Source organism: Anolis carolinensis, chromosome 1 (genome assembly GCF_035594765.1).
Source record: "Anolis carolinensis isolate JA03-04 chromosome 1, rAnoCar3.1.pri, whole genome shotgun sequence".
Taxonomy (NCBI): Eukaryota; Metazoa; Chordata; class Lepidosauria; order Squamata; family Dactyloidae; genus Anolis; species Anolis carolinensis.
The window spans coordinates 84,958,841-84,983,480 of NC_085841.1; the positions used below are offsets into that span (position 1 = coordinate 84,958,841).

The following is a 24,640-nucleotide window of genomic DNA, read 5'->3' on the forward strand; positions in this document are numbered from 1 at the left end:
TGTGGTTTTTCACTTTTACAGGGGTCTTGTGCCCCTGACCCAAGCTAATATGGAAGGCTGACTGTATAGCTTTTGTTTTGCTTTCCTTTTCAGCTTAAAGACAAGAGTCCAATTGCTTATTAGTTGTGTGTGTGTTCTTGCTAGCCTCCCTTTTTGTCCTGAGTAACAACGAAGAGAGAGGCACATGAAGAATATACCTTTTAGGAGCCATTCTTGTGCCACAGCAGCAGAGCATGAAAGATCAGCTAAACAAAAGGAGATATATGCATTATTTCATATGGGATGACAAACATTTTGCCTCTAGCATTTCGGCACATGATGTGAACTTTGGTTTAACATTCTTTCCTCGAAAACACTTTGCAGCAAGAGTAAATGGGGCATAAATATTGTAATAGCCGAAGGGAAACAAGAAATATTGTGTGCTCATTTGCTTGGAAATAAGATAAGATGTTACCAAGATATGATCTCTTCATCATACTTTCTACTTTTGAAGACAGAACCAAGTGATACAATTGCCTTCCTAGCAGTGAAAAAAACCTACCTGCTTCTGTTGAACATAATACATTTTTAGGGGAACTGCAGCCACTAAGTTGAGGATTAAACTGACTACTTTATCATCCTTCAGTGCATATTTAGAACATAAACGAGAAGCACCCTTACTCTTGTTGTTTGCCTATTATAGAGTCCAACCAAATAGGTAGCTCAGAGCCAGATCTTGTTTTGTATCAGAACATAACATCCCTTGAAAGCTCATTGCTACAAAAAATACATTTCCTACATAAGCAGGCCTAGTAGCTGGGGAAGTTAATTTTCAAAAGCAAGTAGTGTCTGAGGAATCCTAAAAGTAGCTTGGATTCTGCTGTTACGTTTTATAACACAGTCTGAGCGATATCATTATAACTATGACAGTACAGGCCCATTGTCATAGTTATAGCTTGGAACACCCTCCACCCCATCTACTTCCACACTGCTTTTGCACCCCGACAAAAGTTTTTCTGAGGCATTGGAAATCAAGCACTGAGAGATGATGTCCACAGCATGTTTCCCACTGAGAACACAGAGTTGGAAGGTCATTTAGGGTCCTGCTGCAACGGTTGGTTCCAAGGAATCCCTTAACATCATCTCTCTGTACTCTATTCTCTAGTGCCTGGAAAGCAATTTGGTCAGGGCACTGCAAGGTGAAGGTAGGTTTGTGGGTCATATTCATCAATCATGATCACAAATGTAAATCCCCAACAGCTCAGCTTATGATATCATAACTGCTGAACAACCTGGCTGCTATAATTTTTCATCATTTAAAAAACTCCATCAAAATGCTACAAGCCACTTACGGTAATGCAAACCATACCCAAGTAATAATATCAATCTGATTAGTTAGACAAATGCCTACAAAATATAATGGCATAACTAAATCACAAAATACCAAGCACAAATAAAAATATAAATTATAAACAAAATATTTACAATATACAAATTGTGCATATATATATATATATATATATATATATATATATATAGTAAAGGTAAAGGTTTCCCCTGACGTTAAGTCCAGTCATGTCTGACTCTGGGGGTTGGTGCTCATCTCCATTTCTAAGCCGAAGAGCAGGCGTTGTCCGTAGACACCTCGAAGGTCATGTGGCCGGCATGACTGCATGGAGTGCCGTTACCTTCCCTCCGGAGCGGTACCTATTGATCTACTCACATTGGCATGTTTTCGAACTGCTAGGTTGGCAGAAGCTGGAGCAAACAGTGAGCGCTCACTCCGCTCCTGGGATTTGAACCTGCAACCTTTCAGTCTGCAAGTTCAGCAGCTCAGTGCTTTAACACACTTTGCCACCGGGGGGGGGGGGGGGAAGCGATCAAGTATGGATACTTATTTCTATTACTGGTGTGTAAGTATCCATACTTGATCGCTCACCCCCCCCCCCCCCCCCCCCCCCGCATCTAAGAAGTGAGGACATAATAAAAGACATATATGGTTCCTCAATCCTGCCAGAGGGCTTTTGTGTCTCCAAAACTGCACTAGAGACGAGATCAGGAACTGTACGAAAGGATGTCTAATTGTCCCCAGTAATCAGCTACAACATGGCAAAGGTTTGCACACATTCTTACTGCTTTAGCCTATAGTTGAGCTCTCATAATGTAACAAAGCATCAGATGTCTCGGTGTCAACAGCGTGGTGCAGTGAACCTGAGACCTTGGCCCTTTGTAAAAAACATCAGAATGTCAAGACCCATCTTAGCAAGATTCTGTCAGATACAACTTTGAAGAAGGATTTTTGAGAGTGGGCAAAAGTATGTGTACTCCATGTTTACGCTGTTCCGTAGCATGGCAATACCCTGTTGGCAGCCATTTCTTATCTCCTTTGAGACCCTTTCAACCACAGCCAATTTCACAAACTAGGGGCATACCCACACTGACACTTATTTCAGAGCTAACTGGTACTGCTGGATGCAGGATCAGCCTCAATTAGTATTCGCACAGGGACTTCTCCAGTTGCCACAGAGGCAGAAGGGAGTCTACACATCAAACACAGTTTGGCACCAGTGGCAGCCACCCTAACTATCCTCCCCACCGCCTGTATTATGGTGGTTTCTGGTAATGACATGGGACCTACTTATTCCCCATCACTTGCTGTGACATCAGCCAGAGTGAATGGGCACTGAGGAAGGGGAAAATACAAAATCCCTTCTTCTCTCCCACTCCCTGTCGCCCCAGCTGACATCACGGCAAGTGATGGTAACAGATAAGAGACTGCTGTAGAATGGGAAGCAGAGGAGGGAACTTCTATCCCATGTCCACCGAAGCCCATGCATGCGGGCTGGCAGCAGGGAGAGATGCATCTGGTTCCATTTGGGAAGTGGCCCAACTGTCCTCACAGGCCCTAAGTCAGGAGAAAGTCCAAATTTACTTCTCTTACTTGAGTCATATGTGTTAAATAGGCGCATTATGTGTGTGGACTTAGTTCTCACTTACTTTTTTACACAGTGACAAATAATATTGTTAAGTGGTCTTGCTGTCATCGCTGTTTTCCAATATAGATTTGATTTACACAGCAATGTAGTTCTTTCTGTAAAAAAGAAACAGATCACCCTCTGCACTGGAACCTAGCCACCAACAAGTATGGGATTATTGCAGTAGACTCAAATACCCAATGATTAGATTTAAAAACAACACAGCATTAAACTGTCCATCAAGGGTAAGCAAAGTCAAGGCCTCTGAAACAAGGACACTATGTTCTACTAGAAAAACTCAAAATTAATACTCAGATGCTTTTCATTATCCTATGTCAAAGCATTTAATTTGATCTAGGACTCGTTCTGTTTAATCACTTTTGCTAAGCAATAGGGTCTTTGTTTTGTCATTTAGGGTTGGAAACAGATCATAGCGCTCCTTTTCTTCAAGAGCTGAAGGAAGCTTGGACGAGAATTTGCCAGTTCACATAAAGTGGAACCAATTAAAGCATTTTTGTTCAACAAATCAGCCTTGAAACCAAGTACTTTATATCCAGTGTGCAAATGGGCCAAACCAATTGAAAAATGCAACATTATCCTTTCCTTTTACATTTGTTAGGAATGCATATATTTTGTTAACTTTCAGAACAATTTTGCCCAGACCTTGCTGCCCAATGGCAAATTTGTCATAAACAGAAATCCCAATTTAATATTTTAATTGGTAGGAAGACAAAGACAGTTTTTGGGTGTCAGTTTCAATAGAACTGCTGTCTAATTAGGTTGTCAAAATAAATATGGCTCTATTGAACATGTCTACTAATGATACTAAACATTCATTCAGCCCTTACCCCTCTCCTCTACTTGTTGCTTATTTTCATGCTTTCTTAAGCCAGATTCCCACAACTTGGAAAAAAAATGCTGTAGTAAAGCTGTCATGCGATGGAATAAGAAGGCAATGTTCACTGGAGGAATGTTCAAATGTGGTCATTTATATGTATGTTAATCTGGGGAAAAAACAATAGCCTAGACCAAAGCTTCTTCATCTGTAGGTTGTGATCCCATATGGATCACAATAACTGAATGTTGTGGTCACAAAATATTTGCCAACAGTAAAAGGTTTCTGAATGTCAGCCAGTGGCTGTTTTAGATACTTACATGAATCTGTTAGCATGAAGCGTGTTACATGAAGTGTGCAGTGACTACAATCGACTTGGCAGCAAATGCCTCAAATGAACTTCATAAAAAGGGAAAACCAGCCTGCCTTATTTAGCAAGCCTTGAAAAGGCTAATTTTGCTTTTCAGTTTCAGAAATACTTTCCTTCAAAATTTTATTCTAAAAAACTAAGTTGGGTTCATAAACTGTATTCAACTGAAATTAAAAAAGACCAGTTATCAAGATCAGGAGGAATTTGCCTAGTTATCAAGTTAACACAGGTTAAAAATGTTAAATGAATTATAGCTTGAAATTATGACAGAATTTCCAACACTTTTTGAAATGGCTATAAACATACTTCCATTTCGTACTACGTATTTTTGTGAAGTGGCATTCTCAGAATCGATTATTATAAAATCAAAATATAGATCAATTTTGAAAAAAGTTGAACGTGCTGTATGCCCTGAAGTGTCAAATATTCTGCTAAGATTTCATTCTTTATGCAGAAATAAATAAGCACTTTCATTTCACTAGTATACAAATTTGCATCCATCTTTAATAGATAGTAAAACTATATGTATACCAAAGAATTGTTTTAAAATAAATTCCTTTTTTCCAGTAAATGTTTGATTTGCCTATTTTATACACCTATAGATCTGGGGTCATGTAAACATTTCTCAAGCAAAAAAGGGTTATGAGTGAGAAAGGTTTAAGAAGCCCTGGACTATAAACAAAGTTTTATTTGCACTGGACCACAAAATCCAACCATAATTGGAGTAAAGGCATTTTCAAAATCTGTCAATGTAATTTCAGAAGTTTTTCTGGTCATCCAAAATGAATAATACATATGTCACATTCATCTCCAATCTTCATTTATCCTGCACTACTCATGGGGGCTCAACTATGCTTTGAAACTAAGAAGTACTGTACAGTCATTGTTAGGAAAAAGAGCCAAATGTCTTTGTTTTGTGTGTGTGTGTGGGGCAGGGGTGCTCCTAGACTCAGTATACCTTTCTGCTTTTTGGCTCAAAAACTATATATGGATGATCTCCATATATTGAATAAAATGATAAGTATTTCTCAGTAGCAAGTGCAAGGGGGGGGGGGGGGGAGAGAGCAATGCAAAATTGTGCACAGAGCTGTGTGAACCACATGGCTTAGTGAGAGGCTCCCAAGCTAGGATGTTGCTATCAGTGCAGGGCCAAAATGTCATCTTTTCTGTACTGTTCAATTAAAATTTAACACCTGATTTTTAAGTATTTTTAGCTTCTGTACATTATATGGGAAAAAGGGGCAAAATATATGTGGGTCTGCTCTTGAAGCTGAAGGAACATTATAATCATTGCTCTACATGCAACTTTACAAAAAAGATATGTCAAGAGATTCACGTTTTTGGCCTTTAGAGTTTCTTAGAACCGTGAAAGTGCAGCCCAATATTAAACAATTTGGATGACATAACATATTTTAATGAGGCACAGCAGTTATTTTTGGAGACAGAAAAGAAGCATTATTGATAGTCAAATTACCTTTTCCCACCTATTTTGTACTTAGAAATCAAATCGAGGTTATTGTTCTTTGGGTTTTGGTGTAAACTTTCCATTCTCCCAGGCCTATGCTTCTTCATTAAGAAAATTCTTGGCATTACTCTTTATCATCTAATACATTGTAATTCAAATTCAAAAATTCGGAGTTTTTTAAAAAGTATATTTAAATGTAATTTTAATTAGATTGAAACTGGAAATAAAGGTCCTTCAGCATTACAAAATATTTTGCTAGAATAAAATTGGCCTGAACAATTACAACTGCCCCACTCCAGGTTAGGGGCATTACAGAATGATTTGTGTGCATGTTGAGCATGTTGTAATGTAAAGAATATGTTCCTGTCATTGAGAGTTAAGGAATATCTTCTATATCTGTGCAGCATGTAGGCATTGTTTCAGTCCCAATTTCTGGTTTTGGTACTATTTTAAGTAAGGAGTACAGGGGACATTGTTGTGCCATTTTCGGATTGTCTATGTGTCTCCAACCCTTTCCTCCCAAGTTAAGTAGGCACAGGTTATGGAGGCTAAAACAGTGATGTAGTTTCTGTTTCTCTTTGACCAGATCTCACCTGGAATACTGTGCCTAATTCTGGGCATCATAGTCCAAGAAGGATATTGAAATACTGAACCGTGTCCAGAGGAAGGTGACCAAAATGATCAAATTTCTGGATACAAACCCCAATGAGGAATGAATTTGGGGAACTGGGTATGTATAATTTAGAGAAGAGAATATAGAAATATGGTGTGCTAAGGATATTTAAATATATGAATGTAATACATGTGTATGTAAGAGATGGGGAAAGCTTGTTTTCTGCTGTTCCAAAGACGAACAATAGATTCAAATTGCATGAAAAAAAGATTCACCTAAAGATAAGGGATTTTTTTCATGACAATAAAAGAAGATCATTAGTGGAATAGATGTCCTCAGGGCATGGTGAACTCTTTTTTATATGGATTTTGGATGTCCACTTTTCTGAAGTGCCTCTAGCTATGAATTTCTGTACTGCCTGGGAGTTGAAGTCCAACTCTTGATTCTGTTATTCTCTCTCGCACATACACAATTTGTATATTGGGTTGTCTATCCCAAAGAATCTCTTTAAGGGATTTTTATGTAAACCTCAAAAATCTCCTGCCTATCAAGAATTATTCCCACTGAATCTGTTTTTCACACAACTTTATGCTTGACTATAATAGTATGCATTTTGAGTAGCTCCAGAAACTAAAGTGGCTGCTCATTTGTAGAACATAGATCACATTGTAGCTGCTAATATATATATAAAGATCTCATTGTGGAAACTGAAAAGAAATAAAATAGAAGTTTCCAGCAGCAATACTTTCTGTCCAAACTCTTCTGAGAATAATTACGATGTGATTTTTCCATAACAGATTCTGTGTAAGCTTCAAAGCCCTATAGTTTGTTTTCCTAAAGATGACAGCAAATGAGATTAGACAACCAGATTTATGCTCCTGCAATTCTTCCTTTCCTTTAAAAACTGAAAATATGCTACCAATTAAATCCCATGTGTTTTAGTTCCTCTGGCTCCTAGATAATAGGAGTATGCATTGACTTCAGACTAAGCCTAAATCCAGAAGTGAAATAGTCTGCTTTGGAGCAATTTGGATTTTCTCCAAGGCAAAGTGGCCCAAGGTGATCCAATCTCCTGCCAAAACCTCAGGGCCTTATTCAGAAAGGCACAAATGTCCCAGACAAGTTAGTTTGAAATGTATTCTCTCATGACAATTGCCTTCTATAGAGGAACAGAATAATAGAGCTCTCTGAACATCCCAAGGGCTCAATTTCCCCCCTCTGGATTTAGGCTTGAAAGAAAGTGTGAGTGTACCAAAAGAAAACTTTAAATTATGAGAGAACACAATTTGTGAGATCACTCAACATTTTATTGTTCATGGGGATATGGCTCTAGAGGCATTTGTTAACCTAAGCCTCCATGGAAGAGTTTGAATCAAAATGAAATAGCCCTAGCTAAGTAGGGGTCTAATTATATTGAACTTATAGTGAAATAGAAATGTGTAATTACAGAGCATTTAACATCTCAGAGAGTTACCAGTATATCCAATCTTAGGCTAGCCGTGTCAGGTTGGGGAATAGATAAAACTTTCACCAATTGGGATGGTGCCTTACAAGTATGAATACAATGCACCAGTAATTCTCACGGAAATGTTACAGAACATAAAGATCAGTTTTCACAAGTGGGTTGAACCAATAACAGCTTTTTCCAGATCAATTTGAACACTGATAAAACTGTAGATCACATAAAAAAGATCATGGATGTTGCATTTAAAATTATTAGCTTGCTCACATCTATGACAGGCATCCTCAGAAGTTGTGAGGATTAATTAAATTTGCAAACTTAAATTTACAGTGGTAAGTTAGAAAAGGTCTATTTGTGTCTTCTTTTTGGTGTGTGCATTCCCCCTCTTTTTATTATTATTATTATTATTATTATTATTATTATTATTATTATTATTATTATGTGTAGTAATAGTAGTAGTGCATCAGTGGCCACCATCTTCCAAGATGTCCTACAGTCAGGTTGACAAAAATATCAGCTGAAATTATTGGCAAATGTGAACTTGGCATTCATTGTGCCCAAGAGGAGTATTGTCCGGCTTTTCACAAGCTGTTTCTGTAATTCAACAGCATAGTTCAATTTCTGTGCCCAAGCAGCCTTTAAAGTAGTGTGTGGCATACAGTAGGTTCTAGCAATTTAGCAGAAAAAGAAGCCATGGATTCTGTCCAGTGCTAAACTGTCTGCTCCTGGGATACAAAAAACTAACAACCCCAAACCCATAAGCCTTCCAGGTGTGGAAGGCATTATTCATGTCTGCCTAGTTTTTTCATGGTTTGCATTATCATCTGTTAAAATAACAACACTCAAGTACTATTCATCTCAGTCCACAGAGTCAGTTCCAATTTGGACTCCTATGCAATGCAATTCCAACCAAGAATATGATAAATCACCCTAAACAAAAAGAACAATATAACATTTCAAATCCCAAGAAAGCCTATAAAATTCCCAGTAAGACACTTGCCCTTTCGAAAAACCATGGTCTCTGTTTTAAGGAGATTCCATGGAATGCCTGTTTGAACAGATATTTACTATTTGTATTCATTTATTACTTCTTACTAACCAGACCTTGCCAGAATACTAGATAATCCATCCAACTGCACTGCACAGTTATATAAGTTGCCATAAATGTCATGGCATTATCTCACAGAATCCTAAGATTTGTACTTTGGAGCAAGGTAGCTGTGTCACCAATAACTATGGTAGCTGAGAGATTTGTAATTTTTTAAAGTCCAACACATAAGCTTTTTCAAGCTGTGAACTAGAAACACTGAAGCAACATGGAAATATTGCACCCATCATTGCATACGAGGGCTAATTTTAAGTGGATAGACCTCAGTGCATATGAAGGCTAATTTTAAGTGGATAAATATAAGAACAATCAAGATAAACTCTTCCAGAGTAGTTTCGTGCAGGATATGTCAGGCAGAGAACAGTTTTCAACAATGCACAATGAGTGAGATGGAGGGAGAAATGTGGCTGAATTTAGCCATACATCAGTTCCCTGACATAAGCAAAGGGTTATTATAAAAATACAAGGATCCTAGTATAATATGTGAAATCCTGGGATCGTAGAATCATAGAATTGGAAGAGACCACACAGACCATCCTGTTCAACTCTCTTCCATGCAGGAAAAGCACAATCAAAGCACCCCCGACAGATGGCCACCCAGCCTCTGCTTAAAAGCCTCCAAAGAAGGAGACTCCATCACGCTTTCCACTGTTGACCAGCTCTGACAGTGAGGAAGTTCTTCCTAATGTTCGGTGGATCTCCTTTCCTGTTATTTGAACCCATTGCTCTGAGTCCTAGTTTTCAGGGAAGCAGAAAACAAGCCTGCTCCCTCCTCCTGATGGCATCCTTTCAGATACATGGCTATCAGCTCCCCCTTTCAACCTTCTTTTCTGCAGGATAAACATACCCAGCTCTTTAGGCCATTCCTCATATGGCATGGTCTCCAGACCTTTGATAATTTTGGGGTCTGGGTAAGGACTCTGCATTCATTTATAATTTGGGCACACGAAAGAAGTAGCTTGCTCTCCCCTTTCTCATTCTGTGGTCAAATTGCCCACATCAGTACTAAAAGCAGTCAGACTAGATGAGCTGATATAATACAGGATGTCTGTTTGCTCAATGCTTACCAACTACAATTAATTGGCCTCAATTCATGAGAAAGAGAAACAGCCCTGCTGTTGCAATGCAACATATCTAGAGGAGAAAGCTTTCATCAGTTTCGAATTCATTTACCCAATATTGGTCTACCTAAGTGTTGTCAAAACAAGATTAATCTTTCTCTGATGATCCGAGGCATGTATTGCCACTAAGTGATGCTAGACAGAGCGGCCCAGGCAAACACTGCTACTATGGCAGCAGACTGGTGGAATGCTCTCTTGCTGGCACCGTCTGGCCTCCCATGATTATGATATCAGGGACAGCAACAGAGAGGGAAAAGGAGAAAAAGAAGAGGCCACAGAAGCAGGAGACACCATAGAAGTAGACTTGGAGAACCAAGGAAGGAACCAATTAAGTGAGCTTGATAAGACAAGGAGCACAGGAAGAAGCAGGAGGATACAGAGAGCCAACTAGCCCTCGGAGCTTCAGTGTCCCATTCACCAGAGAGGAGCACCATTTTGACATTTCACATTTTTGTACCTTAGTCTGTTTACAACAAGGACCACTTTTAGCAAGAGCACAAAGGATTTCTATGATCTTGACAAGCTGAAACATGTCCAGAGAAGGAAAACCAAAGTGACAAAAGTTCTGGAAGCCAGGTCCTACAAAGAGTGGCTTAGGTGGCTGGGTATGTTTAGCTTGGAGAAAAGAAGGCTGAGAGGGGACATGGCAGTCATGTTTCTAAATGTGAAAGGACACTATATTGAGGGAGAAGCAAGCTTGTTGTCCGCTGCTCCAGAGACTAAGACATGGAGCAATGGATTTAAACTATTGGTGTGCAAGGCTCCCCTCTGGTTGCCTCTTATCTTTATTTTCCTGAGTCAGAAAGGAGAGGACCAGAGTGCTTTCAATTAACAGGACCTATGTAGGTGGAGCCCCTGGTGGCACAGCAGATTAAACCACTGAGCTGCTGAAACTGGTGACTGAAAGGTCACTGGTTCAAATTCGGGGAGTTCTGCTGTTAGCCCCAGCTTCTGCCAACCTAGCAGTTCAAAAATATGCAAATGTGAGTAGATCAATAGGTACCGCTCCAGCAGGAAGGTAACAGTGCTCCATGCAGTTATGCAGGCTACATGACCAAGCAGTAGTATGACTACCAGTAGGGGGGAAAGGGCTAATCGCGAACTGGTGTCAGATGAAGAACAGCAAAGGAAAAGGATCCAGGATATACTTATGGCACCTACTGATGAAGACACATTCAAAGGGTTTTCAAGTGGCAGGGAGTCGATAAGCAAGGAAGGAGATGTGGTGGATGGGAATAGAGGTACAAAGAGGGTTACGTGGGAGCAGGAATCAGATGAAGAACGGGAGAGGAAGAAGATCCGGGATATACCAGTACTTACTGCTCCCACAGATAATGAGCTGTTTATGGGTTTCTCTGGGAATGATGGGTCTGGGAGTGATGAGGATGGGGAGGACACAGTGGACTGGACTAAGGTACAAGAGATAAGGGATATATGTGTAGAGCCAATTTCTAGTGACATGTTTGTGGGGTTTTCGGGACATGAGGATTGGCAAACGGGAGACTCATCCGAGTCATGGGGAAACCTAAGTCTTGACAGGAGATGGAGGAACTGCAGAGATGGAAACAGGGGTTCATGTGTGAGGACAAGGACAGCTGTAAGAGGTGATGATGGGGTGGAGGCCAGCTCATCATCGGATAATGATGTGTAAGTTAAAAGCAGGCTCTGAAATGGGGAATCTTTGCAGAAGGCAGTGTCAGTATCGTGCGGGTTTGTCGCTGCCTGTTTTCCTGTTGGGTTTTGGGTTCGGGTTCTACAGCCTGGTGTTCGTGGTTCCTGTGGTTCTTCAACTTGGACTGGGTTATCGTAAGTGTGGCTTTCTCCCTTCCTGGACTCTTGGACTGGTTCTACTATGGCTCTGTTTGACCACCTTGGAAACGACGTTTGGATTGGCTTATCATGAGTGTGGCTTTCACCCTTCCTGGGCTCTTGGACTGATTCGACTACGGCTCTGTTGGACCACCTTGGATACGATGTTTGTTTGGACTTCTTCTTATGGTGATTCTGGGACTTCGGCTGGCTTTGACAACTCCTCCTGCATTTAACTCCTTGGGTGCAGCGCTGTCTGTTGGAACTCCTTTGTTACAGCGCTGTTTGCTTGCTGTTACTTTGACTGTGTTTTAATCCAGATTTTCTTTCTGTTTAATCCGAGTTATTTTCCGTTTGCCTTTTGGAGCCCAGTTTGGGCAAATCCTTTTAGTTTTGGCCAGAGACACTGTAGTTAAATGTCTCTGAGCATATTTTGTTTTGCAATAAACCTTTTGTTGGACTAAATGGTGTGTGTGGCTCTTTAAGGCCTCTGTGTCTTGACACTTAATGTCTGGAGAAAACCTTTACCTTTATCTTATGAAGGTGAATCTAAATTAGAAGTAATCAATGGATGGATCTACACTGTAGAATTACCACAGTTCAACACCACTAACTGACATGGCTCAATACTGTGGAAACCTAGGATTTGTAGTTTGGTGATACACCACTATTCTTCTGTGGAGAAGACTCAAGACCTTGTAAAATTCCAGCTCACATGTTTCCATAGTATTAAGCTATGGCAGTTAAAGTGGAGTCAAACAGTTTTATCTCTATAGTGGGGAATGTACCCTCAGTGCCATCCAAATGGGTGTACTAATACTAGCAAAAATGATAATACTTTTGATCCAGTAAGAAGTCAGGTCAGGAGCTATGATAATCTGATAGAAGAATAAGCCATCAGAAGCCCCAGCAGCAACTTCTTCCTTTGACAAACCTGTTGCTATGGTTACCTATTCTACCAAATATTAGAGAGTCAGAGCTGTCTATGAAACACAATTCAAGTAGCAAATGAAGAATATATTTGGTTAGATGTTCAAAAAAGGAATTTTATGCACCAGAGCGTTTCATGTGAATGTGTTGGTGTGGCAACTTTTAATGCCCATATCTTTAAAAAACACACATTTGGCCTTAACATTAAAGGAAAAAAAAATTGCAGTTGTCAGTGGAGACGCAGAGTCACTATTCCTGCTATGGTTTGCATGCCACAAAGCGCTACCTGCATGACCCATGATGTGTGGAGAACCTTTGGGGCCTTTATGCTTGTTTTGGGGCCAATGAAAGGTTCACTACCAATTTGGGGAGAATTTTCTTCCCCCAGATCTTTTACTACTGCTACCAGGGTTTCCTACAGCAATAAAGCTCACAACACTGTCTGACTCCTTGTCTTTAGTCAAAAGATATAACATGTACCCAATATCTCTTTTCTGGGGTCCCACAATATCTTTGTGCTGAGCCAACAAGCCCTGTAATACTGGGAAGGTGGGAAAGGAAATGCCTAGCTTTTAAAACCAGTACACATGCAAAAATCATTTTTTCCCCTAGTCTTCCAGAATTACTTAACCTGAGGTTTCTTTCCTTAGCTTGGGATCTAGAAAAACATAGCAATAACCTTGCTATGTAATATGCCATCAAAAGTACAGAAAAACCATGAAAGTCAGGACTGCATCCTATTGGACGGTGTGTGTGTGTATGTGGAAGCATCACACTACTGTGGTGTTATGTCCCACAGTGTTAGAAAGCAAATCGTCTCACACATTCTTGTTTCTTTCCTTTCCTTTTGAAATTATCTGTTTTCAGATTATCACATGAGCGAGTGCAGTTCCCGCCCATTTAATGGTTTAACTTTGAGAACAGATTTATCAAGGATACATCATGCCATTTATTGGAAAGGAAAAACTTTACAATAGGAAGGACAAATAATTTTAGGGGTTCTTCTGTCTTCCAGTGGAGCCTCCGGTGGCTCAGTGTGTTAAAGCGCTGAGCTGCTGAACTTGCAGACCGAAAGGTCCCAGGTTCAAACCCGGGGAGCGGAGTAAGCGCCCGCTGTTAGCTCCAGTTTCTGCCAACCCAGCAGTTCAAAAACATGCCAGTGTGAGTAGAGCAATAGGTACCGCTCCGGTGGGAAGGTAACGGAATTCCATGCAGTCATGCTGGCCACATGACCTTGGAGGTGTCTACGGACAACGCCGGCTCTTCGGCTTAGAAATGGAGATTAGCACCAACCCCCAGAGTTGGACACAACTAGACGTAACGTCAGGGGAAACCTTTACCTTTACCTCTGTCTTCCAGTATAGTAACAATATTTCAAAAAGTACATTTTTCTTCATAACCAATGTAATTTTCAATTTTGAAATCAATACTTTCACAAACAAATAAATATGCAGAATTGCAATTCTTTCAGATGTACTATTTTAGACATTGTTGAATTACTTTTTATGAACCACTAACTCTAGTTTTAAAAAAAGGAAAGAAAAGAAGGAAAAGCACAATTTGGAAAGGTTATAATCAAGTGAAAGCAAAGTACTGATCTTCTGATGTAGCACAATTTCTAATGAATACATTTACCAGCCATAAAAAATATACTGTGCAAGTATTTGTGTTGTTGACTGGGCTCATCCCCATTTAAGCCGCTCCGAGTCCCCTTGGGGAGATGGAGGCGGGGTACAAAAATAAAGTCATCATCATCATCATCATCATCATCATAATCATCATCATCATCATCAAAATGATGTGGCTGGATTACGGGAGATTACTGGGGCATCAAGGCTTTGTTGGATGCTGTCCATAGGAATGCCCATTTCCCCAAATCACCAAATCAAATCAATGCAGGCGAATCAGACAGATCCCAGCCCATGTGCTTTTCACCATTGTCTCCTGTTTCATAGCGATTCCTGAGCTCAGAAGATGATTTCTCCCCATCTCTTCTCACCCTCCATTTCTTTATACTTTTAAAACAATTCCCTAACGAAGCATCAATTGTCATGTGATGGGCTCCATTGTACTGCATCTCCTTAATGTTTTAGAAATGTTAAGAAATGGGGTGTGTGGGGGGAGATCCTGTGTGGGGTAGCGACCTAACCATTCTGAGATCTAGCAACCCATGTTAACCTAAAAGTTACAATTGTTCTCCAAAGTAATTCAAAAGATAGGCCCCCAAAATGGTAACTTCTTTCATAAACAGACCTATGCTTTAATTTAGATGATGGTTACTGTTCCACTATAGATGCTAATTAACAAAGTAATACTAAAATGTTAGTGTTTGCCTTCTGTTATGGTTGTTTTAAGTGATCACTTCCCTCATTCAATTTTTTTCATGGAATTGGCATGAATTGTATACTTTGTATTTGGCCTCACTATTCACAATTTCTTCCAATCTATGCCACTATACAGTAATTTAGGATAATCATGCATCTAATGAAACTGAAACTAATCCATGTCATGGGTATAATTTTGAGAGAGGATAAGCAAATTGGAGGCACTGCCCTATAAATAAGATTTCAGCCCCTCCCAATAAAATTATTCATCAATCCTTATATTTCTAGAATTGTGGTGACTTAAAACTTTAGTTGATTATTTAGAAATAAAGTGTATAGGTATTCAAAACAAAGCGCCAAAGATTCCCAAAAAATGTGAAGACAGCAAAGATAGTTCTAGAGATTGATGATTTTCAAAGTTTCACTCCCTGCAATGCTAGGAATTTGGGGAATGGAAGAAAATTTAACTGAAAGGCAGAACTTTTATTTGGGAGAGCAGAACCCTCATCCCCATCATCCTGGTTCTTTCACATTTTTTGTTGTTGGGTACCCTAGCAGTTTGAAACATGCAAATGTGGGTAGATCAATAGGTACCGTTCTGGCAGGAAGGTAACATTCCATGCAGTCATGCCAGCTACATGACCTTGGAGGTGTCTATGGGCAATGCTGGTTCTTCATCTTAGAAATGGAGATGAGCACCAATCCCCAGATTCGGACAGACTAAACTTAATGTCAGGGGAAAACTTTTACCTTTACCCTCAAATAATTTCTGATTCATTGATACAAGTGAACCATACTGTCTTTGCCTTCTTCTGAGGGTGAGAGACTGTGATTTTCTCAAGATCACCCAGTGGCTTTCCATGACTGAGTGTGGGTTCAGACTTGGGTCTTCAATTCATAGTACAGAGCTCAAATCTCTACACCACACTATCTTCATAGAATTGTATGGCATAACAAATCTGTGTCTGAGGTACTAAAAGCCTGTGGCATTTTGCTGTTAAACATTATCCATTTCTTCCTCTATGAAAGTTGCAACTATTGTTTCTAGAATTGGTAGAAATCCCGAAAAAAGGTTATAAAACGGCTTTGTGCTGAATCTCAGTTATTACAAAATTGTTCTCTTTTCTTCTTCTAAATACATACCCTAATTCCCTTCTCAGTCAAATTAACACACACCAGACCACTGCTATAAACTTATTCTGGAAGCATACTAGTTGTGAAAAAAGTTATTAAAACCAGTAAGTTGAGACCCCACATTCTTTAGCCTGCCCATATCTAAAGGAGTTAACTGTGTGTTTCCAGCTATACAGAATTTTACAATAATCATCATTTATGTTTCATAACCAACAGTCAAATATCACCCTGTCAACTTTCTACAAGCGAACTGAGGATTCATTATAATCAATTAGTGTTCATATGCATTCAGTATTCATACCAGTTGTACCACAGCCAACTATACATCCAGAAGAATTATGGATACCAACCAACCTCATTAAAATTCAGACTCTTTGAAAAGAACTACCTCATTAAAATAGTGCATATTTCTCCACATACCAAAGCTCAAATTAAGAGAATGGATGCCACTTACCTAGCATGCGAAAGCATTTGGCATTCTGCTCTGGGCTATCAAATGAGATTTCTCCACACCTCTGAAAAAAGATGGGAACATAATCAATGTAAGAGCTTAAGACAGAGATATAGTTAATGAATTGCTTCAAAACCCTGCTTCGATTCTCTATGGTGCCTCTCCCTGACAGACACATTAGAAACTGAAGCCCTTCTTAGGAGCCAAAGTGCAAATGAGTGGAAATCTTTTGACCGTGCATGAGGAAATAGCTTGCACTAAAGAATAACGGAGAAGAAAAAGTCCTAGAAAATCAATCTGGCTTTCAAAAAAGGTTAAGTTAGAGTAGGTTCAAGGATGAAACTTGAAGACTGAAGGTCTGCAAGTACTTCCTCTTAAACATGTCATAAAATTGGAAAGGATGATTTAATGGATTGATAATTGAGATTAAGCACAACTTTAATTGCCCCCTGAGTCAGGACAGCCTCTAACATTTATTGGTACATTATAGCAATGATGTTATTTCCAAGAATATCTCAACATCTTGTCAGTAATTCCAGGTTTTAGTAACTGGTTTTCTGGATGCCGATTTGTGCATGTTTTGGAACCCAAAGGATGCACTTACAGGGTAGAATTAAAGTGGTTTGAAGCTGCTTTAACTGCCATAGCTGAGTGCCATGGAATCAAGGATTTGTAGTTTGGTGAGGCACCTACACTCTTTGGCAAAGAAGGGTAAAGTAAAACTACAACGCCCACATTTCCATAGGAACGGTTCTCTGCCCTCCACATGCATATATTCCCAGACCTATGCAAAAAGAACTCCAGCATAGAAATAAATGAGAAGGAACACAGTAAGCCTTCTTAAGATATTATGTCCATGCATTCAGTAAAAATAGCAATCACTATCAGTTTATATAGTACCATCAGTGTACACAAGTGGTTTACAATTGTTAATTTGGCGATTCCCAGATCTCGAGCTTATAGTTTAAAAAGGTAGGGCATGCAAGGAAAAGGGAACAACAGTCAAGGAGGCCATAAAGTTCAGTAGATGCTGGTTGCATCAGCAAAGGAATGATGCAGATGTCCCTGGCTACTTTTCCCTCCAACTGAGGCCAGGGCGGTGGCAGCTGGAAAGAAGGGAGTGTGTGTTTGCTCTGTTGCTGGGCTTGTCCATTATGAAGCCATACCTTTCTATCTACCCTCCATTAAAAAGTCACAGTAGTGGCAATTGGGATGAAAGGAGGACCTTTTATCTGATTTTGGGGCTAGGAATGATGCAGCCGAGCCTACCTCTTCTCTCCTTCCTTGAGCAGGGAAGTGGAAGTTGGAATGGAAGGAGAGCCTTTCATCCACTTGATCAGTGGTTCTCAACCTGTGAGTTCCCAGGTGTTTTGGCCTACAACTTGCAGAAATCCCAGCTAGTTGACCAGCTGTTAGGATTTCTGGGAGTTGAAAGCCAAAACATCTGGGGACCCACAGGTTGAGAACCATTGCACTTGATGAACCACTTGATCTACTACTACAAAAAGAAGCAGGCATGGTAAAGCTCTGCCTACTTTTTGTCTCCTTCTGTGGCTAGGACAGTGGCAGTTGGGATGTAGGGAAGGTCTTTCATCCTTGTAGGCAAGGCTGTAGCAGTTAGATCTCCAGCAAACCACATCACCAACAGCTATAGCAGGGAAGCCTTCACATTTATTTAAATATTCATGCTATGACTGGATGCAACTAGGAATCCTTACATCTGGAGCTTTTGGGTGTATGCATATGGACATCCCAGTTATGCATATCCATACTGTACACAGAGGTGCAAGGGAGCAGTGCTAAAAGTCATGACATGTTTAAATAATTTAAAATGTGGCTGTAAAAAGACATAGTGAATGGCTTACCAAAATTCCTCCTTCCCATTGTTTTTAATAAAAAATAATTTATGGGCAGGAACAACTTTCAACATAGCCGCTACATTGTAATTGTAAATTTTTGTGCACACACAAAATATACATACCCACATAAAATTTCTTGTAGAAAAGGCAGAAGAAAGAAGGATAATATCGACACACCCACTTACAATTTCTTGTAGAAAAGAAGGATGAAAGAAGGACAATAGCTGTTAGTCATACACAAATATTACATTAGTGCAACAGTTATGATCCCTTTGTTACCAGTTTTATCTTGGAAAAAATTAAAATAGTGTCACAGTTGTTAAGTTTTCTTTGTTTATGTTTTCCGCATTTATTATTTAAAATTCTGTTATTTGGATTACATTCTGAAATGCAAACTGGAAGCAAGCATAGTCACTCTGGAAAACGTGGAATCCCCCAAACACTGTGCAACTGAAAAGTGACTTAACTTCAGATCAAAACTATGTTTGTTCCAAAAAACATCGGAGGTTCCAAAATATTTTATATTGGCCACAGTATAACTTCTGCCCAATGAATGGGAGTTTTCCTTTGGACTTTCATGAAAAATGGATTCGTCTCTTGGGTCTGTTTTAGGAGCCATGACTGTATACTGGTGAGCTCATTCAATATTTTCCAAGAAGGCAATACATTTTACTCTGGTTTACCACAGGAGGAAATGGCCTGTACAGTGCAACACTGTTTGGTTAAGAAAATATTTTTTCCTTTCCTCATTTCACAGTGTTTAATAGGTTTCTTCATTCCTACTGATTTTTTCACTTAATACACTTGAAAATCTCCAGCTTTAAGAGATATTATGGAAGTTATTAGTTGTATACAGCTGTGGGTTTCTCTGGTCGATTCTGCTATATGGTGGTATTTTGTTCTTTAGGGGAAAATTCCTAATTATATTCCTATTTTATTTTTTACATCAATTGTAATTAAAATATATGTATTTTCCAGGTCCTTCCAAGCAAAGAAAATCACCAGGAAACTACTTTTTAAAAGTTACCTGTCATGTAATTTGTTTTAATGACCCCAGAGTAGTTTGATTCTTTAATTACCTGTTTTTTCCAATACTTTTATAGAAGAAAATCCATCTAAAATGCAAAAATAATCTATAAACTAAAGTAAATTGCCCCAGATACTCCAAGAGTGCTGCTTTTTTAGTTTCCAAAGCATGACAAGAACAAGTACTGAGTAAAGTTTATTCATACCATTACCGTCACTATGTTATTTGCAAATGGCTGTTGCTATATCTTTCACTTCTCCCCAAAGCAATCACAATTAATGTGGTACTTCCAATGTCTTATTCCAAACTTAGACTGAGAGGTACAACCCAAAGAGGTCCTCTTTTCAACTGTCTCACAAAAAATGTGAGGCCTTCCTAACTGATGTTTATGCTGTGTTTTGAATGAACAGGGATCTTTTGGACTCTCCCTTAAACCTGTAATCTTCTCCGTCAATATTAGTGTAACTCCATATTGGAGTTGATCTTGGAAGTTTTATGGGAGGCAACATCTAACCGTCGTTGTTTCCTGCACTCCATGATGTTTTTAACTGCCATCATCGACTTTGACTTAAGGAAACTCTATAAATAAGAAAACTCGAAGTCACCCTCTCGTAAACCATGCTGCTCAGGTTTTGCAGACCCAGGGCTGTGGCTTCCTTGATTGAGTCCATCCATATGGATTGCAGCCTTCCATATCAACACTCTGAGGGCAGAGGACGGCTAATGACTGAACAAAGGATGCCTCCAGGCAAGAGACAAAAACCTTTCCAATGCTAATTAGGGTGATTAACTGAAACATTAATGCTGGCTTCCCAGTGACAAAGGACTCTTGCCACACCCTGGACTCTACACAGATATATATTCTTTTCTTTCCTTACTTAGTTTATCCATACCTCACAACCTCTGAGGATGCCTGCCATAGATGTGGGCGAAATGTCAGGAGAGAATACTTCTGGAACATGGCCACACAGCCCGAAAGACATACAACAACCCTTCCATACATTCACTTATAACATTGCCAAGCCAATTCGTATATCACATGCAATGGAATCACCATGCTATGTCTCCTCCCAAGGAGTTGCCAATACACTACACTTGCAGTGGCAAACACCTCACTTCCTTGGTGAATATGTCAATCACCAAATCCTCCTCCAGGTTTTGGAATCCCTCCAATTCAAGAGGGTAATACAATTCTAGGAATGAATCCACACCTGTCTAGGTCTCAGTGCTTTACAATACTACCTGTGCTTCAAAAGCACAGCATAACTGAAAATAATTCTGGTTAATTTTGCAACCTTAGTACTGAGAACAGAGTAGAACACCTGCCCTGGGCTTAGAAGTACTCCATGTGCCCCTGAGATTCAGAGGCATCAGGGGCCATCATGAAACAGTTTTGCTGTAGCTGAAAATGCAGGTTCCCTTTGAACTGACCCAGTCAGCAGAATGACCCTGACATTGTGATTCAATGGAGATGACTGTTATTATGAAAGGTATCCACATTGCTGGCTAATACCTATTAAGCTATAAGCACTGGCACCGGAGTAATCAATTTACTGTTGCAGATAATGTAGAAACTGGTGTGTGTGTGTGTGTGTGTGTGTGTGTGTGTGTGTGTGTTGTAATGTACCTTAATGCTAGCAGATGTATTTTAACCATGTTCTTGAATTTTCTTAGCAAGATTTATTCAAGGAAGGTTTGCCATTGCCTTCCTCTAATATATGTCTGCAACCGAGTGGAAATTCAAGCTCTGGTCTCCCAGAATCCTAGTCCAATACTCAAATACCTATACCATGTTGTATCCCATTTTCCATTGTGCTGAGTGACAAATAAAATGAGACACACAAAAAGCCCTCAAAACAAAAACAAAAAAAACACTGAAGTTCCATTTAACACATTTTTTATATACAGAAACAATGCATAGCCTCAGCAGGAAAACTTGATTGTCATTCCTTCTACAGAGTAGACAGTATAGTACTGTAAAAAAGCAAAGACTCTCACTACAAACGCCATATTAACTTGATGGAAACAGTAAAAGACATGGTATGATCTATGCCCAGTCAAATTTCCAGCCATCTTCTCCTTGGTTTCTAATTATCCTTATTCTTTTGGTTATCTGCCAAAGGCCAACAATTTAAAAGAAGGGTACCGATTTCTATAAATAACAAAAACTCAAAACACTGCATACAGTAGCATCTCTAAGAAACCCAGCTCTTCTTTACAAATACCACAATTCAAATATTTGTGGGATGCTTCCACAGCATGTGACCAAATGGGTAATTTGCATTGCACAGAAGAGCATTTATAAAGGACGCTGCAGCCAGAGCATGAGATGGTCCAGTATGTGAAACTAACAATCAAGTGTTATTTTATTCCTTTTACTCTTCAAAATGGTAAACCAGGCAATGGAACAAAGTCACTTCAATGAAGGGGAAAATGAACTCCAGAGCTCCAGAATGTAATATGGCCTTAAACACTCATGTCAGGATGCAAAAATGGCAAGCAGCATTTTTGCAAGGGGCTAAATGTAAAAGAGAGCTTGCATTTTGGCACTGCTGGCAACAAATATCTGAATGCAATGAAGTGTCTCCCAAAACGGCACCCATCACCAGAGAAGAAGATTTTTGAATTTTCCTGTAGCTCAGCCTTTCACACACAAATAAGTGAGGGAGACTTTGGCCCCTTCTGCACTGCCCTATATCCCAGGATCTGATCCCAGATTATCTGATTTAAACTGGGTTATATGAGTCTCCACTGCCAGATAATCTGGTATAAGCAGATAATCTGGGATCAGATCCTGGGATATAGGGGCAGTGTGGAAGGGGCTTCAGAAACCATTTGAAGAAAATAAAACACAAAACAATGCTCTTTCTCAAAAGTTCACTTACTATTATCTTTATCTCATCTTTTCACACTTTGCTTGCCTAAGATCAGGTTTACATTTTGGGAAATCTTTTGGTTTGGGTTCTTGGGTTGCTTTGGGAACAAAGGATGTTTTCTGGTATTCTAAAATCTGAAGAAAGCATTCAATCCCTACCTTTTAAAGACTAAAGCTAAAATCCTCGGAAGGAAGGAAGGAAGGAAGGAAGGAAGGAAGGAAGGAAGGAAGGAAGGAAGGAAGGAAGGAAGGAAGGAAGGAAGGAAGGAAGCTTTAAATAGATGTAATGTCACTCACTGTGTTAGCTATAATCTTTTTTTCAATCAATATTTGTAGTGAAAATGTTATGAGTTTTTAAAAACTATTAGATGATTTGTAAGTATTTTCAAAGTTTTAGATCAGCAATCCTGGAATGATTTCATTCTTGTAGAAAGCATAGGGTCCTAATAAACACATTACTCCTCCCCATACATTCCTAGTGCCCAGTATAGCTGCCTATGAGGCTAACTACCTGTGTGCAAAGAGTTTCTCTGCAGAAGATAATTAACCCTGCCCCTTGATGTATCAGGTTGTGTACAATGTGTGTAGACTGAAGGATAAACAGACAGGGTCTAGAGTTCCCAGCTCTCAGGAGTCTCAGGTTTTAAGCTTCCTTCTCTATCCTCAGGGTGAGGTAGAGGACTCAGGGTGAGAGCACTGCCCCCAAATCATGCTTTCACCACAAAAAAGGTTATTGTTATTGGTACATGGTGTTGCAGGTTATTGCTGCATGCTGAACACATGGAGTACTGAACAAAAACGGTGTTGAATCCAGGCAGTGCAAGGATGCTGCACAGCATCTATGTTTATCATGAAGACAGCTAATCAGAGCCAATTCTGTGCTGTCTAAGATGGACCCAGTAAAACCATGAATTTTCAGACACAAAGCATGCCTGCAAGGGTTTTCTATAGCTTTTACAAACAGTAGCAGGTTGTTTCGACTTAAACCTGAAAGCTTTTCCGATTAACCATTTGAAAAGGTCCCTACAGAAACCTGTTTTACAAGACAGACTAAAATTTGTAAAACTTCCTTTCTGGACCACCACTCCCAGTATCCCCCAGAAATATGGTTACTGGGGTGGGGAAACAGCTATCCCCATAAGGAATAGAAGGGGATAGTGTTTATGCTGAGAATGAAAAGTTCAATTGACTAAAGCCCATTTATAAACCCTGAAAGGAGGATGCAATCCTAAATACACTTTCTTCAGGGAAAACCCTATAGGATATAGGAGGACTTATCTTTTGAATAAATATCCCCATAGTTGTATGACAAAGCAATGTTTTCAAGCAGCTCGCAACTTAGCTACTGAACAGCACCAGGTCTTAATCAAAACACAAAACAGTACCAGTGGATTTCTTCATTTAATTGACATAATTTACTTTCCAGATGTTTACAGAAATATAAAATTGTTCATTCTCCTTTTGCAGCCTGTAGCCTTTTTATAAAAGGGCTGCTGGGTTTTCATACACAAAGCGTAAGAAATATCTCTTAACCTCTTCTGTTTGGTTAGTTTTACAGTATGGAAAAAAAAAGAAAGAAGTGGAAGCACTGGTTTTTATCAACCACAAAAAAACTCTGTTAAAAGTAAACAGCAGGGAGACAAGTCTTTTAGTCCTACTGATATAAGCATGATACACATCTGCAATAGATATAGAGACTGACATGTTTTAACCTTCCAAATCTAAACAGATTACTGCAGAAGTACATAATTCAGAACACCGAAGAATTTAAATTCTGAGTTTTGCATTTCAAAAACATGTTATCTCAGCAGAATCAGGAATATGTGCAGCCCTCTCCAACTGAGAAATATTGGAGTATTTATCTTTGTATACATCATTTGCTATTAACAAGAAGTGCTCTTCATATGTTTCATAAAGCCATTTTAAATGTTAACTTGCTAAATTTAATATTTGTGCTGAGAGCAGGGAAGCAGAATGCTTCAGTTCATGACAATAGATCAAATTAGGAAGAAGTCCTGGTTTCGTTTTATAACAGAGCTTTAAATGCTTATGAGCTACAGTTGTAATTTCAAGACCCATCCAAGTAGTTACTAAAATTATTTGCCCAATAGTTACTTTTAAGAAGCATGCTACTTGCTTTAGCTGCTGACATGTGGAACACTGCATGTTCTTTTTGTGATCTCCCCAATTTACACAAAGGTGTGAAGCAGTATCCACATTATGTGATATTCTTCCTTCACCATTTGGTGAAGTTAACATCTTACCAAGTGCCCAACTAGTTATATTGACCACTTTTGAAAAGA

General features: G+C 39.4%; 1 protein-coding gene across 5 annotated transcripts in view; it reads right to left on the minus strand.

Annotated features, from left to right (window-relative positions):
* pde7b (phosphodiesterase 7B) overlaps nt 1-24,640 on the minus strand; it is a 243,153-nt gene that overhangs the window by 98,177 nt on the left and 120,336 nt on the right. For 4 of the 5 annotated variants that reach the window (XM_008114527.3, XM_008114526.3, XM_008114525.3 and 1 more), the window contains exon 2: nt 16,580-16,640. In XM_008114527.3, the coding sequence (XP_008112734.1) occupies nt 16,580-16,586 (7 nt within the window). In that variant the 5' untranslated portion in view covers nt 16,587-16,640. Of the gene's footprint in view, nt 1-16,579; nt 16,641-18,557; nt 18,579-24,640 lie in introns of those variants that run through there. The other variant, XM_062968980.1, reaches the window with a different exon arrangement.